The sequence below is a fragment of the Ailuropoda melanoleuca genome, chromosome 1 (assembly GCF_002007445.2).
Source record: "Ailuropoda melanoleuca isolate Jingjing chromosome 1, ASM200744v2, whole genome shotgun sequence".
In the NCBI taxonomy this organism is placed as follows: Eukaryota; Metazoa; Chordata; class Mammalia; order Carnivora; family Ursidae; genus Ailuropoda; species Ailuropoda melanoleuca.
This window is the reverse complement of record NC_048218.1, coordinates 6,792,188-6,808,577: the sequence shown is the minus strand read 5'-3', so window position 1 is coordinate 6,808,577 and position 16,390 is coordinate 6,792,188. Positions and strand designations below refer to the sequence as shown.

The 16,390-nt window shown below is 42.3% G+C and overlaps 1 protein-coding gene across 12 annotated transcripts in view; it reads left to right on the top strand.

The window, feature by feature from the left end:
• The window catches only part of KCNJ15 (potassium inwardly rectifying channel subfamily J member 15), a 63,847-nt gene that overhangs the window by 37,396 nt on the left and 10,061 nt on the right, over positions 1-16,390 (top strand). For 5 of the 12 annotated variants that reach the window (XR_004623828.1, XR_004623822.1, XR_004623816.1 and 2 more), the window contains one exon: positions 7,514-7,614. Coding sequence is in view for 7 of the 12 variants with exons in the window: in XM_034655612.1 (XP_034511503.1) it covers positions 10,099-11,226 (1,128 nt within the window). In the remaining 5 variants the exon portion in view is untranslated. Of the gene's footprint in view, positions 1-6,039; positions 6,262-6,283; positions 6,806-7,513; positions 7,615-8,777; positions 8,912-10,091; positions 15,494-16,390 lie in introns of those variants that run through there. The other 7 variants (XM_034655610.1, XM_011217787.3, XM_034655613.1 and 4 more) reach the window with 6 other exon arrangements.

The following is a 16,390-nucleotide window of genomic DNA, read 5'->3' as shown; positions in this document are numbered from 1 at the left end:
CAACAATTCCAAATTAATTCTAAACAGAAGAAAAAGTCGTCAGCTTGCAGCCGGAAAAACAAGCCAGCCTGAAATTGTTATGTATATTTATAATGTGATACTCTTTCTATATTTCTATGCCTTTATTAGAATAAAAAATATCATAGATGTGCGGCAAAGCAAGATGTGAGGGCTTAAAGGTGGTGGATTCAATGTCTCGGTGAGTGAGAGATTTATTAAGGGGAAAATCAACTTGAAATTTTGCAAATTATATAATGATACGTTGTGATAACACAGTGCTCTAGTCTCAAGCGACTTTTCAAGCAGGGAGATGAAGTGAGAGAAAAACGAATGTCCTGGCTTGCTTCCCGTTTTTCTCTTCCTCTTTAATGCTCCAACTACGCTCAGTTTGAGTTTTATTAAACAGAATACACCAAATAAAATATTTGTTTCTCTACAAGCACCGTCTACAAAGACAGATGCCTTCCGTTCTGATTTATTCCAGGTTACGGTCAGACAATCCCAAATGCTCTGCCTTTTCTTCTCCTTATCTAAAATCTGAAGAGGACAGTGTTGAGCCACCTTCTCTGTGTTACGTTTGAACTAATTCAGACAAGAATAGTAAATGAGTGTCCATGAGCTAGTTAAAGAAATCTCTTCCCTGAAGAGAAAGTCAGGGGCAGCGTTGTTAGGGAGGCTAACGCAACACAATTCGCCTTGGGTTTTTTTTTTTTTTTCCCCCTCAGACATAAATTTTCCTGTTTTACCAGTCATTCCACAACAATGCATGTCCAAGCCATGCTGTGATTAGAGGGGAGAGTATGCTTATTACCCAAGTTCTTCACATGTTGGAGCACGGAGAGATGAAGGGGGGTAAACCAAAGGAAATTTCCATTTTAGCTGCTGCACATTCTTACTCTATAGGAAAGTTAGCTGTTATTAAGTAATAACGTTCAGCTGAAGTTGGTCACTTGTAACAACAGACAGATGTATAATGTTTTATTTAGGTTAGCCAGCTCTTTCACAAATAAAGGGCTTGAAATTAAACTGTCTTTACAAAAATATTCTGCAAATGATACCTCTGCCTTATTCCAGTGCTCGGATTCTTTGCCATGGAAAATGGAAAATGAGTCTCCTGTTGAACCCTGTGTCTGTTTAAACTTGTTTTTGCCGAGTACAGAGAGGTTGATGTCTACAGAATGAAAAAAATTAAAAAAAAAATCTGCATTGGGGAAGAAAGGGTATAACTATGCAAACCACATTTAGAGATGGAAAAGGATTTTTTTTAGTACTTATGGAATTTGAAACAATAATAATGGAATGGAAACATAGGGAAAAGGCTAAATATTTGACCGTAGAGGCAATTGGATCATCAGACACTCACATGCAATGCAAAATGTGGGATTTGTCTTTAAAGGAGTACTCATCGGTTTCCAAAAGAAAGACCTCTCCAACCCACCAAGCCATCACTGACAAGCTCTGGCCACATAATCCTTGGAGAAGTTGGGTTCTTTTTAAGACAGGTTTTGGGCAGCACCTGCAAAGCTTCTCATTCAGCAGCCGAAGTGTGAGACTGAAGAATTGCCATTTCAAATGAGCTTCTAAGTGGTACTGATGCTGCAATTGTGGGGGTGGCGGGGCGGGTTCACCCTCTTCTCTGCTCCCCTGTCATCAGTATCCAGTGAGAAGGACAGCTCCTCTCAAGGTATTTTCTGACAACAAACACAGATAGCTGCCTGTCAAAAGGATTGAGAAGCACAAAGCCTTGTTCCCTCCCCTAATCCTGCCACTAGCTCAGTGACCTTGAACAAGTCACCCAACTTTGTGATCCTCTTTTCCCCCAGATATAAAGTGCAGAGTTTAGACCAGATCAGCACTTCTCAAATGTTATATAAATGCCAGATAGAGTTCAGCAGGACTTCTCAGACCCTTTAATAGACAGCCATGAGGCATCCATCTCCAATGGGTACAGACCATGAGTTGTTTGGGTGTTTGGTAAGCAAATCTTCCCAAAATTATCTGAGTACAAATCTCTTTATTTGTGGAATGCCTGCACCACACACTCAGGAGAATCCTTAACAAAGGACTGCTGACACCCTTCAGCTCCCGCTCACTCAGCCATTGAGGCCAGGTTCACTCTTAAGGCCTCTGAGTTCTTGGCCAGTGAACCCTGAAATCCAACTCCAGGATGATACCCACCATCCAAGGATGAAACTTTGGGGCAATTTTCAATCAGTTGCTTTCCTTTCCCCCCCAAATTTCTCATTTTTTTCCCACGATCACATACTTGAACTTCTATCCCTTAGATCACTTCCGGCAATTGAAAACTCTACCGGGCATCTACCATACTTGTATATTTAACCCCATTGACTTTCTCTTCTTTCTTACAACAAAGGGCCAAGTCTTTTGTTTGAAGGTAATGTGGTCTCAATACCAGCAGGGTCAGCATCACCTGGGAATTCATTAGAAATGCAGATTCTCAGGCTCCATTCTAGACCTACTGAATCAGAAACTCTGGGTGGGACCCAGCCCTGTTTCAAGACCTCTGGGTGATTCTGATGCCCACTGAAGTCAGAGAAGTCATGGTTTAGAGATGAGAGGCATGGGGTACAGGCTCCAGCAAACCTCGTGCTGTATCATAGTTTCCTAACCTGGAATCCTCAAACAGTAGCAGTACCTCTTTCAGAATCGATGTGAGAATTAAATTAATATGTGGCACCTCTATATTGTCTAGCATGGTATCAACAATAAATCAAATACAACAATTTATTCTGTAACGGATACTAACATGTAATGAGCAGGGACTTACCTTATGCTGCACCAAAGTTCATCACGAGTAGAGATGCTCTTTTGAGTTGAATTTGATGACCGAGGAGTACGGTGGCTAGATAGGAACACAGCTATAGAGAGGTAGATCTGGTTTGCCAACAAGGTCCTCCATGGATTAACTCTACGAAATGTGTGAATTATCTCATATCTCTAAGCTTCATTTCCTCACTTAGAAAATTGAGAAGATACTTTCTTCACAAGGTAAAGAGAAGGATGAAATGCTGTAATTGCTTTGGAAATTTCCTGTTCCCTTTTAAGTATCCCCTTCCCAAATGAAAGTTGTCAGGGATATAATGATAACGTGTGTCTCTCATCACCTTCACTGAGGGCTTCCTGTTCGACAGAATATTAGAGTGATAGCATCTAAGGCCCTTCTGTCTTGCCCTGAAAAGCTGTCTTGTCAAGATAAACTTAAATGTTGATTTAGAAGTAATTTAGTGAGAATTTATTCGCCTTTCCTATGTTGTCCTTAGAGATTAGGCAAATCTTTCTTCCTACTTGAATCTTGTTAGATTTGAGTTTCTTTTTCTATTCAGTGTTTAGTCATAGACCAACACTCAGAGTTTACATTAGGGTATTTCAAGACTTTCCATATTTCGTTTAAAATACAGTATCTTTTAGGTCACGCATATAATCCTAAGACACAAAAACATGTAGCAAGGGTGTCCTTGTGGTCAGGCTTTCATTAGATTTTGCCTCAGTAACAATCACTTCCAAGAATCCAGTGGCTTAAGCAACCAGAGTTTTTTGTCACTTGTGTTGCAAGTCAGCTTTGGCTCAGCTGCAGCTCGGCTTTCAGTGCCTCCTTCTCCCCATTCCCCAGAAGAAGAAACAGCCCATCTGAGACCCACCTGAGACCCTGCCAGGAGTCTGACACCTCTGTTCAGGTGTGGCGTGAGTCACTGCAACTCAAGCCCCATTGGCCAACACAGTCACATGACTACACCTGACACAAAAGGATGGAAACAGATTCTCCACCCTCCACCCCCAAGGGCAGGTCCAGGGAAGGATTCCTTATAGATGGACCCAGCAGAGAAGAGCAGCATAACCGGAAGCCACAATCAGCTACAATAACCAACAATGACCCTAACTTTGTCAGTTGGGATCCAGGTTCTTAACTTCAAAACACAGAGCAAGATAGAGGAAACTCAATTGCAAATTTCCCATCATCTCAACAGGTGCTTCCCCGCAGATCCTTAAGATTCTTATGGACAAGAAGGACCAATTCCACTGGTTCCCAGAAGCTGTCATTACTCCCAGACATTCTCAGTACTCAATGGCCTGATGGGAAAAATGAGTTTGCAAAAGAAAAGAGTCATTTCCCCAACAGATAAGAACTAAGAGCCACCCTTTGGGAATCTGCTGAAAGTCAACTTTGTCCACCTTCTTTGTTTTCAGTAGACATGCCCATTTCTGAGGCCACCTGGGCGGGCAACCATATCCTCAGCTGACATGGATGGAGTTGATGACTTCATAAAGTACAGTCAGACCAGCCGCACTGAAGCGAGTCACAGACTGCTTTGAAGAGCAGGGAAGAATATGGCGGGAGGCCAGAGCCAAAGGTCCCAGCACATGGATTTGTGTGGCCACAGTCACAGGATCCAAAGAAAGGATAGCCAAGCCTCACTGATTTTATTTTCAATTATTTTTAAACCTCTTGAGTTCAGTGAACCCCAAGTACATTCTTGTCGAGCATTTCTTTTTCTACTTACTAGTTAAACCCATGGTTCCTTAAAGTGAAATTTAATCCAAGTATTTTGGATCCATAGCTAAGAGACAGATCATGCAAAAACTGTTTTGTTAGAAATACTTGATGTCCAAAGAAGCTTTTGAAGCAACTTTTCTTACAAACAGGAAGCTGTTTCGATAGAGATTTAAAGTCAGATCCCCTCAAACTGCAATTTTCATCTGGAAATCCAGAGTTACAGTTTGATTTGGATTTCATTACTTCATGCCTCCCCACCCCCTGTGAAGATAATAACGTCACTTGAGCTTTGCCTGAGGAACTCTGCCGTCTCCCTATTTTGTTATCAGCTATTTTTCTGTAGAAGAAAGTGAGTTATTTTTCTGCCCATCAGGGAACACAGAATGAAGTTTTTATCTGGATGGGCAAATTGAAAACTCCCAAAATCTGACTCAACAGAGCACTAAGTTTTTAGAAGGAATTAGTGTTGTACTAACTAGGAGGGGAAAAATTCATTCTTAAATGCTTTTAAAAATCAGTATTTATCACTGGCCCACTGGGTAGTTGGCATTCATCTATAAGGATGGTGGAGATAGGACATTTCTGAAAGTGAACAACCAGACGTTTCAGTACCTAGGTGCAACAGTGCTATTTTAGGATGCTCAGGGAAAATGAGGGATAAGGGTCTTCAGCAAGAGGGAAAGCTACTGATATCATTTGAACTGTATATCCTAGTGCGTAGTTTTCAGTGTGTGTTCCTGGAACAGCAGCATCACCTGCGAGCTTTTAGATGCACAAATTCTTGGTCTCCATCCCAAACCTACTGAAATCGGAAACTCTGACCCTTCCAGGTGATTCCGATGCAGCTAAAGCTTGAGTGCCTTTGTCAAGGGGGCAGGGGGGGTAGGCCTGGGAGCTCCACAGGGGCGCTGCTGCCACATACCAGCTGCTGGGAACTTGGGTGAGACACTTAACCTCTTTGTGCCTGTTTCCTCCTCATGGGGATAATGATGGCACTTGCCTCATGGAGCTGGTGTGAGGGCTAATTGAGTTCATGCACGGAAGGCATTGAAAACAATGGTCGCACACGGTGGTGTAGTGTTATCTATTTATAATGATGATGATGATTATAACTTATCAGAATCTTTATTTTATTATTGTCATTATTATTATTCATCGACATCTTTCCTACCTCGGACCACTTCTGACTCTATTCTGATTCTATTCATGCTTATTATTGGCATGCATACTTCTTCTAATTGGTCGGTGGCTTCCTGGTCATTTATAGCCTGATTTCTCTCTGATAGGACAGCGTGTTCGGGCTCAGTGTGGCTGATTTCTTTGATCATCTTCTCATTAAGATCCTCTTTCTTTGACAGAATTTTGTCCTCTCTGAGGAAATGTTGGGAACTCTCTTTCATTTTTCCATTCTCATTGTTTTGTCCCCAAGACTGGAAGTGTAGTTCTTCATATAACCAAATACCTTTTTCAATGTGCCAACTCTTTAGTTCTGTTCAAAACTATGTTTTTCTTTCCTTTATCTCTAGAAAACAAATGCTCCGCAGCGTAGGCGATCAACGACTTCATTCCACGTGTGTGTTACTGGCTTGAAGTAGGAAAGGAGTGTTGACCTCTCCATTCAGTAGCTTCAAGGACTTCACTTCAATAAAGATATCACCGTTCTAAGATTACAGTCCCAACCCACAGGCTGGAACAAATATAAAGAAAACTGGAGAAATAAATACAATTTCCAGGGACTAAAGAAAACTGTAATGGTTTCTATGGACTATTGCTTATTTGTGGAGTTAGGATTGGGGAATCTAGAGGAGAGGGGAATATCTTTTAGTGTTCTTTCCATCCTTAGCTTTTGGAAACTGCTCTTATTGCTTAACGTTTTGAAGTGAAGCCAGGTAGATTGAAGAATCACTAAGGAAAAAAATATCTAAGGCAGTGACATAAAATTATATGAAATGAGAGTGTGTATAAACAATGAAATAGACTTCATGAAGGAGTGTGCTGCAGAACAGAATACTGTAAACTCAGAGCATATGGTGAAGTGTAAATGACAAAGCACGTGGGGAAGATTGATGGGCACGTAGAAGGAGATGCTGGATCTTCACAGATGATGATTACAGTGATAATAGATGCAGACGGAAATAGATAAGACATCGTTTGCCAAAGACCGCACACACACTGGGGGAATCGAGTGTGCGAGAGGCTACCCAGGTTGACAACGGGGACTGTTGGCATGATCAGAGAGTACTTATTGTAACTATTTACAATAATTGGTGGATCAGAAAGGAAGTGTGAAAGGTATGTGTCTCCCTATGTGTAAGACAGACAAAAATGTGGGGAGATCTAAGGAGGAGGCAAAAGAGCCTTTCGAATTTAGAAGACATTACATTAAACCTTGAAGGCTGAAGGGGCATTTGTGGTGTACTGACAAGAACTCCGGTCTAGCTTTTAAAGACTTTGGACCTTGTTCTTTCTGCCTGGAACCATCTTTGTGATGCAGACCAGTCACTCCAACCTCCCAGGTCTATTTCTTTGTTTGAAAAATGTGGGTCTGATGCCTCGGGTTTGACAGTCTTTCCAGCTCTGATGTTCTGTGACTCAACAGTAATAATGCATTTCCACAGGCGGTAAAAATATTCTAGACTCTTCCCTTCCAATGCTCACTGTTTACTTCCTCTGCACTTCCCCTTCCTGCCTCCCTGTTTGCTGGTCAGTTGATAGTGGGCCTCAATGGGGGTGAGTTAACCCACTCTTTCCAGGGTGTTTTACTATTGAGATCCCTCCAGAGGGTGGGAATTCTATAGGGAAGGCAGTGGTTGGGGCTTCAATTTGATTCTTAAAACATTCCTTGAGCCTTTGGTCTATTCCGGGCAGCATGCCAGATTATCAGGGATTGAAAGGTGAATGTTAGGGCTCTAGCCCTGGGGGGAACGGTTAAGGGTCAGTTTCCCTGGGTCGGTCTCCTTGTAAACACCTGTGAACTCCACACATCCCTCTTTCTTTCAGGCAGAAGCAGAATCCCATGGTAGCCAGGTGAGTGAAGGGGAGCGAGGACGTCCCACCTGCCTTGAAGAAGACGCCTTCTGACCCGCGGAGGGAGTGACCAGGTAGTAAACAGTCTGAGGGCACAGGGTGTTGAGAGGGAGGGAAAAGGTGTTTACCTTCTGAGTGTGGTCCTGCAGCCACTCTTTTCCACAGAGAGAGATGCTAAAACCGAGACCCCCGCCCCAGAGGCTCTAGGTCTGTTCCCCCCGTAAGACCACCAACCTCAGGTAGCTATTGGGGTCGCTACCTCCAACACTAGACGTGCAAAATCTCAACAAAAGAGCTTTCAGCGGAAAGAGGGAAAAGATGCAGCTCATCCCAAGCCTGGCCCATTGCCCCTTTTAATGAGAGGTTAAAACAGAAGCTTCATGGCACTGCCTTCATGTAAACAGGGCCAAGTTTTCCAGAATCTGGCAGACGGCTGAGCTTGGAGCTTCGCTCGTGCCCGCAGGACACTTGTGTGTCACTCACACTTGAAAACTTAAGCCTCTGTTTTTATTCAGTGGATTGAATGGCATGCGGTTTCCCCTAGCAGTTTCTCTCTCTCTCTCTCTCTCTCTCTTTTAAAAGTGCATGTGTTTGCTTGTACATAAGCTGCATTTGTTTTTGGCAGTGCTCGTGTTCTGAGCTTGACTAGGTGTTGGGGCATGGCCGCATGGCGTTTCGATCCTAAGCTTCCGTGGTGGGCCCTTTCCTCTTGGTTCCTCAGAAATGCTGCTGAGGGGCTGATAAGTCTAGGCTCATCAGTTACAGCCTGTGTTTTTCTTCTAAACTGATCTCCAAGGAAGTGGAATAGCCTTCAACAAGGAAAATAAATTCTGAATTGCTTCGGGTCCTTCTTTGCAATGCAAATGAAAAAGTAACTTTCCTTTCCAAGAAAAAAAAAATCATTTCAAGGGCCATTCAGTAAATGACACGCTCTTCATATAACAGGAAAATTAAAAAGCACAACAACTGCCTGCACCCTCAACAAGTGTTAGCCTCTGATGGATGGTTTCAGTTTCCTTGAAAGGGTTTGCCCAGAAGATTACTTCCAAAACTTCTATTGAGGTAATGCTGCTCTAACAGCAAAGATGATTGCCTGAATCACAGACCACTGTATCCAGTTCCTTTTTAAAGGGGGATTTTCCCTTTATCCTTAAAATACCAACGAGGTGAAAAACAAAACAAAACCATGCCAACCAGGTGGGGTTACCCTGTAATCACTCACATTATCTTTTTCAAGGAATGTAGGGTGACTGATTTCAGTCACCAGGCAGGTAGTATAAGACGCCGGAGGGCCTCACGCCCAGCCTGTTCCTGTCTTCTGGTGCAGAGGGGAGCGTTCCCTGGCACTCAGCATGGGAGCCCAGATTCTAGGTGGGTCTGTTCTGCCATAATGTTGGCTGCCTGTCTTTACCTACTTGTTCTTTAGCTTTTTGGTTTTTTTAAGATTTTTTATTTATTTATTCGACAGAGAGAGAGAGACAGCCAGCGAGAGAGGGAACACAAGCAGAGGGAGTGGGAGAGGAAGAAGCAGGCTCCCAGCGGAGCAGGGAGCCCGATGTGGGGCTTGATCCCAGGACTCTGGGATCACGCCCTGAGCTAAGGCAGACGCTTAATGACTGAGACACCCAGGCGCCCCTACGAGAGATTCCTATGTGGGTTCTAGTCAGTTCGAAAGGAGTAAGGCAGAAATTTTGTAACATACCTAAACGTCATACCTAATGGGACATTTTGATAACCAGCATATCAACCAACTACTGATAGAGCGTATTTGCTGTGTGTTTGTTTTGGTTGGTTGATAACTTAGTCCTTTCTAATGTCTTCAAGAACTAAAGAGGTCATGGATTCTAAATTATTCATTGGATGGGGGGGAATGAATTTTTGTTGCAGAGAATGTCACACAAAAGGGTAAGTTTTTTAAAATTTTATTAATATTACCGAACTTTTTAAAATATGTATTAATATTCTCTATTGCTCTATCAAAATTATCTTATAGATAGTACATTTTAGTTATATCAGTACTGACCCTATGCTCAACTTATGTGTAAATTTTCTAGAATTGGAAATCTGTGCTTGCTGACTATACATAAATATTCATAATACTCAGTGGATTAGATGCATGTGAGTGTGATTTCGCAATGAGGAGATTGGCATCATTTTTTGAGCATAAGACTTTGTTTGGCTCTCTAGCTATGATCTCATTTAACTATTGCAAAAACCTGAGAAGTAGGTTGTACTCCCATTTTACAGATTAGGGAGCTGAGATCCAGACAAGTTAAATAGCTTGCCCCAGGTCACACAGCAAACAAATTGGAGAGTTGGCATTTAGCCCAGGTTGGCTTGTCTCCAGAATCCACGCTCCTCATTCCACCCTACCATCTTCCTCAAGTACTAGTAGACCAGTCTTGCCTTCCAAACACTCCTTTCTTATATACGTCTGTATACATTCTTACGTATTTCGCGTGATTATCCTCTTTCTGTTTTCTGGATGTTCTACTACATGTGACAGTAATGGAACATCTTTCTTTGCTATTTCCTTGGGTGGTTCTCACAGCCTGACAATGGACGCCATTCACATCGGCATGTCCAGTGCTTCCCTGGTGAAGCACACTGCAGGAGCTGGACTCAAGACCAACAGACCCCGAGTCATGTCCAAGAGTGGGCACAGCAACGTGAGAATTGACAAAGTGGATGGCATATACTTACTCTACCTTCAAGACTTGTGGACGACCGTCATCGACATGAAGTGGAGATACAAGCTCACCCTGTTTGCCGCCACGTTTGTGATGACCTGGTTCCTTTTCGGAGTGATCTACTATGCCATCGCCTTTATTCATGGGGATTTAGAACTGCGGGAGGATGTTTCGAATCACACCCCCTGCATCATGAAAGTGGACTCTCTCACTGGAGCGTTTCTCTTTTCCCTGGAATCCCAGACAACCATTGGCTATGGAGTCCGTTCCATCACAGAGGAATGCCCTCATGCCATTTTCCTGTTGGTTGCTCAGCTGGTCATCACGACCTTGATTGAGATCTTCATCACAGGCACCTTTCTGGCCAAGATCGCCAGACCCAAAAAGCGGGCAGAGACCATCAAGTTCAGCCACTGCGCGGTCATCACCAAGCAGAATGGGAAGCTGTGCTTGGTGATTCAGGTGGCCAACATGAGGAAGAGCCTTCTGATTCAGTGCCAGCTCTCCGGCAAGCTCCTCCAGACCCACGTCACTAAGGAGGGGGAACGGATTCTGCTCAACCAAGCCACCGTCAAATTCCACGTGGACTCCTCCTCAGAGAGCCCCTTCCTCATTTTGCCCATGACATTCTACCACGTACTGGATGAGACAAGCCCCCTGAGAGATCTCACACCCCAAAACCTGAAGGAGAAGGAGTTCGAGCTCGTGGTCCTCCTCAATGCCACTGTGGAATCCACCAGCGCGGTATGCCAGAGCCGCACGTCTTATATTCCAGAGGAGATCTACTGGGGCTTCGAGTTCGTGCCTGTGGTTTCTCTCTCAAAAAATGGAAAGTATGTGGCTGATTTCAGTCAGTTTGAACAGATCCGAAAGAGCCCAGATTGTACCTTTTACTGCGCGGATTCCGAGAAGCAGAAACTTGAGGAGAAGTATAGACAGGAGGATCGGAGGGAGAGGGAACTGAGAACACTTTTGTTACAACAGAGCAACGTCTGATGGCAGTGGTCGCCCCGGGTTTAACTCTGTGAGCTGTTTCCACGTCTGAGCTCCCTTCGAATGCAAAGGTCACTGTGAAAATGAAATTGTGTGGATTCACTCTCAAAAACTGTGCAGACATATAAAATCCATTTTTTCCCTTTGATCTGGCGCCTGAGCAAGCATTTCCACCTTTGAGAAGGTTCCTTTTTAAAATGCTTTGTCTGAAGCACACTCTCAAAATTCCTATTTTCTAATATGGGGCTATATTTCCAAAACCTTGGTGTAGGACAATTGAAATATGTCATTCTGGGTGGACAGGCATTTAGCAATGCTGGTTTTGAAAGGAAATGCATTTCTATACTGGATATCAGCTATAACTTAAGGTATTTATTCAAAACAGGTATGAAAGACGTTATAGCCGAGAGTTGAAATGCAGTTCAGTATCCCGTTATGCCGTTGCTTTACAACACCCTCTTTTCAAGCAGAGAAAATATTATCTTTATTGGAGGCTATCTGGTAATAGAGTCAAGGGGACCCTGTGCTCACAATAATAATTCCATTCTTACCTGTTTTCGTCAGGTTTAACTGTACATAGTGAAATTGAACAAATCAGGACTTAACAGTTGTGAAAACATATACAAATGGAATCGACTCTTTTGTTCGCAGTAATTTTTTGTTAGAACGTACTAGCCATTTTTTATTCAAACCTTAGCTCACAAACCAGCAGCATCAACACCATCAGGGAGCTTATTAGCCATATAGACTGTCAGGCTTCACCCAGACTTAGAGAGCCAGAGCCTGTATCTTCACGAGACCGCCAAGTCGTATGTATACAAATGAAAGTCTGAAAAATGTCCGCTCTGGAAAGTTTTCCAGGGAACTTCCTGAAGCCACAGCGCCCTCTGTGTCCCAAACCCACATGGCCTCCAGACCTGTCCTTCTCTCTGCAGCTTATTATTATGGGCCAATAGCCTCATCAGCCATTTCATTCCTTGTTTATTAAAATACCTTGTCTGCCGAGGAACTGCCACTGATATCCCAAGAGTGAGAAAAATTGCTTGAGAGCAATGGTTGTCTCACTCATGCTAAGCACATGCTTGTTGACTAGAGTTAGCACAAAAGAAAACTGAAGTCGCATTATAATCGGAAATTTGCTCAGGTGTTGAAGTCCGCAGGGTTGGACGGGGCCATGAGGAACAAGAGGAGCTGAGGTTAATGAATTCATATACAGATGATTCCTTGAAGCATGAACCAAATTTGATAATCTGATGCTATGTGAAGAATGCCCTCAGTATTTAAATAAATCTCACGCAGCCGAGTGGTACAGGGTACCATTTTGCTCCTGGCAGAGCTTAGGGGCGGGAGCCGCATTTCTTTAGGGCAAAGAATATACATGGGTGGGGATTGGCTGTCTGTGTAAAGAGTGAATTCTCCTTTCATTCCAACCAGGACAGACTTGTGTATTCACGCAAGAAGAATGTGACTGTAGGTGGGTCGGCACTGCATAACGTCCACTTGAGCCCACATACACGTACACACAGGCACACGCACACATGCGTGCACACCCTGGCTTTTCAAGCGTAATTGTGGAAGTTGAAAGATGTTTGCGGTTAAGGGAGCAAGTCCTCAACAACGTGCTCACATATGTTTTATTCTATAAAAATGGGGACATTGGGGCTCAGAAAAAGGAGAAATTAATCTGGATTCAGGTTATCAGTGAAATGATGCTATGGACTAAAGCAAATGTGGTCCTATCCTTATGCTTACACGTTTTCAAACATCCTTCCATGGAAGAGAAGATGTGGCTGATACCTCTGACCTGGAGCCGAACATCTAACACAGATGTAAGAAGAGCCAGGGTAAAGTTAGTTCTAGAGGTTGAAGGGGCAATTTCAATGCACGAGAGGCTTTTTCTTTTATTATTCAGGAATTTTTTCTTTCTTTCTGTTGATAATTTAATGGCAGATTGTTTTAATTTCTTAAAAGAAATTGTGTTAGTTTAGTTAGACATTAGCTCTTTTAGTTATTATATGTGGGGGTTTTTGTTTTGTTTTGTTTTGTTTTTTTTCTATTGTGCTATAATCGACAGGAAAATAATGCCAGAGGCATGTTTACAGGTTTTCTGTTGCACTATTAAATTCTTTACACGATTTACATCAGTGCTAATTTGAATGTGATCAAGATTAGGAATCTTGCATACTTACATTGTATTTGGTACACTGATGTCGCGTGAGATGGAGAAATCTTTGGTTTATTCATTTAGCATAACTATTTCAGCCAAATCTGGAGGACTTGATCATTTGATCTTTTGCACTATACACAAAACAAATATGCAGGATCTTAAAAGCCAATACTTGTATAAGTCAATAAATCATATTGTAATATAATATTCTGTAAATAGTTCTAAATTTGCATCTGGTTTGAAAGTTAGCATTGCCTTACTTATTATTGCTTTGTACACAATACTCCGGTGTTAACATACTAACAAAAGATGGAGGTGGCAAACTTGTTTGATTACATCTGGACAGTCTTCTGACTGGAACAGATTCATGCTCAACAGCTAACAAAGAAGTAATCAAACTAATGGAATGTTGTTGACCCAAAAAGACTTTTGCATTTTGAAACATTTCCAATGCATCAGGTCTTCTCAGTTAGACCACTCAAAAATGCCCTGTTCCGTTTGAAAAACCGCAAAGTAAATAGCAGCAAATCAGTGTAATCTGCAAGCTGTGTCTTCTTTCAATAAGAAAATATGTTGTACGTGCCTGGTACCTGGTCGTCGGTGGTCCCACACAGCATAGCCAAGATTCACTCATTGATCCTCCCGAGAAGACCACTTTGGAGTTGGGGTGGAGTCACATGTTGGTTCCCTTCCTCACACAAGGGGAAATCACAGCAGCAGACGGCACTCCAGAAATGTAAAATACCTGGCTTAAAGTGAAAAACGCTGTGAACCAGTGGACCAGATTTGAGATGACTTTAAACAATGATTCATTTGCTTTTTCTTTGAATTGAACCTTCTATCTTAATTGACGGTGATTTTGATACCATTAAGTGTAAGTTACGATATATAAATAAGTGACACTTCTACTCCTGTATGATTCTTTCTCCCCTGGTTGGCTCCTCAGTGCTCATATCATCTGGAGAAAGAAGGAAAGAGAGTCAAAAAGCAAGGAAGGCTCTAGGCCTTTGCCTTGGTAGCTCAGTAAAGAATCATCCTCACCTTCGGGCTTGGTTCTGTATTTTGTGACTATAGTCAAAGGGTCAGACGTTTGACCGCGTGGCATCATGAAGACTGCTGGTCTCTCAATCTTGGTTTTTCATCCTTGCTAGAATTTTCTTTGCCTGTTAAACATTTGAAGCAAGTCATTTTGAATGCAGTTTATTTTATCAAAGCCTACTGGGATGGTATTTTTTTTTAAACGAAATGTTAGCATGTCAACTCCTGATTTCCATGTTCTGTGGTGTGCACTTGAATTCCAGCATTTGACTCTGGATAGGTCCAAGATGCACTTAGTTTTCTTCCTCTGGGAAGACACACTTGAAAGTCTAAAGTTTAACATTTCACTCCCAATTGATTAACTACCTACATTTCACCCTCTGTGAACTTCAGTTTATCTTTAATCAGAATGGGCCGCCCTCCCCTCCTGGGGCCCGTGGACAGCAATTTTCCTAGCCTTTAAGAAACACTGATGGCTAAAGTCCAACTTTTTCACCAAAGTTTTCCGATAAATGCTCAATGGAAAAGAAACAGGAGGCAGCAATAAGGCTTCAGCCAGTTCATTTCAGCTGTATCTTCTGTCAGTTCTGCCGAGCTCAATTTCCTTTCTGTTTCACACATGCTTCTCTGGCCCTTCTTCATCTTTGTTATCTACTCTACCAAATCAGATTATCCTGTGGATTAAAGAGAATTAAGTCAAATTAGTAATTTGGGAACATTTAGGTGGCCAAAATTTAGGGACAAGGATTTTTATTTTTTATTTGGTATGTTGCTGGTGTATAAGAAATAGAAAAGCAAGAAACAGCTGAAAATTGCAGTTGATAGTTAATTCCTAATTAAATTACAATAATTGATTGTGGCAGTCAAAGAACATAATGATACAGGAGTACAAAAGCCGAAGACGTCATATGTGTAGGTAAAGCCATATAACTCTGAATAATAATGATAAAACCAGAGCAAAGAATGCCAGGCATGCTGTGTCTACAGGATATGTCTTGTATTTAATGATTTTTGTCCTGCATCCGGTAGGGACTTTATTAAGATGCCGTAAATGTCCTGTATTCATTCCCCCCTCCAAAAAAAAATTACAAAATTGCACAACCAATTAGAAAATATTTCAAATTTAATGTCTTGTACTTTTAGTTGCTAAGTCTGACACTCCTGCAGAGAGTACTTACATAATCCCAAGCTATGCCCATATCTAGAAGAGCAGCAAACACATGTCCCTTCATTTGGAAGCAACAGTTTTCATACAACTGGCAGTAAGGGAAGGGAGTATTCCAGAAAGATATTTCCCTGGCTTGCTCCATTAAAGAAGTAAATTTCAGCAAAACACGGAGGTCCTTGATACATTCTGTGCAGCACAGAACAGTATGTTCTTTGAGGCTGTCTATCGAGGAAAGGCCTAGAATAATGTGTTCAAAGCCCTCTGCCACATGGTATAAGGAGTCCTGGTTCCCAACCCGTGCTAGAGAATCAGGCCGATGGTTAGGGTGGATTCCCAATGACCGCTGGGTGGGCGAAGCCAAAGATGGGGGAGTCAACCGAAGAGTCCATCACCAAGCTTTTGCTTGGCAGCTCCCACTGCATGATGGGTACTTCACTTCACCAGGGCTTCGCTTCTTTCGAGGCCAAACCATACCTAGTATCCAGGCATTCCCACCCCCTGAAGACACCCAATTTCACCCCTCAAAAATATTCAAGTAAAGGTGGAACCCACTCAAAATTAGACTTCAAGGAAGCGACCACAATTGATTATAAAGTACCTATTCCCTAAAATAATAATAATAATAATTAATAATAATAAAATAAATCAGAAGTTCTTGACTCTGAGCTAGGAAATATGACCTCTTAGCTTATCATTACTATTATTGCTATTATTGCAAATGTCCTCAATATTATGGAAAAACTAAAAAGCTTCCAAGAAGGTGATTGGAGGGGAGTTCAAAAGACTGACTTTTC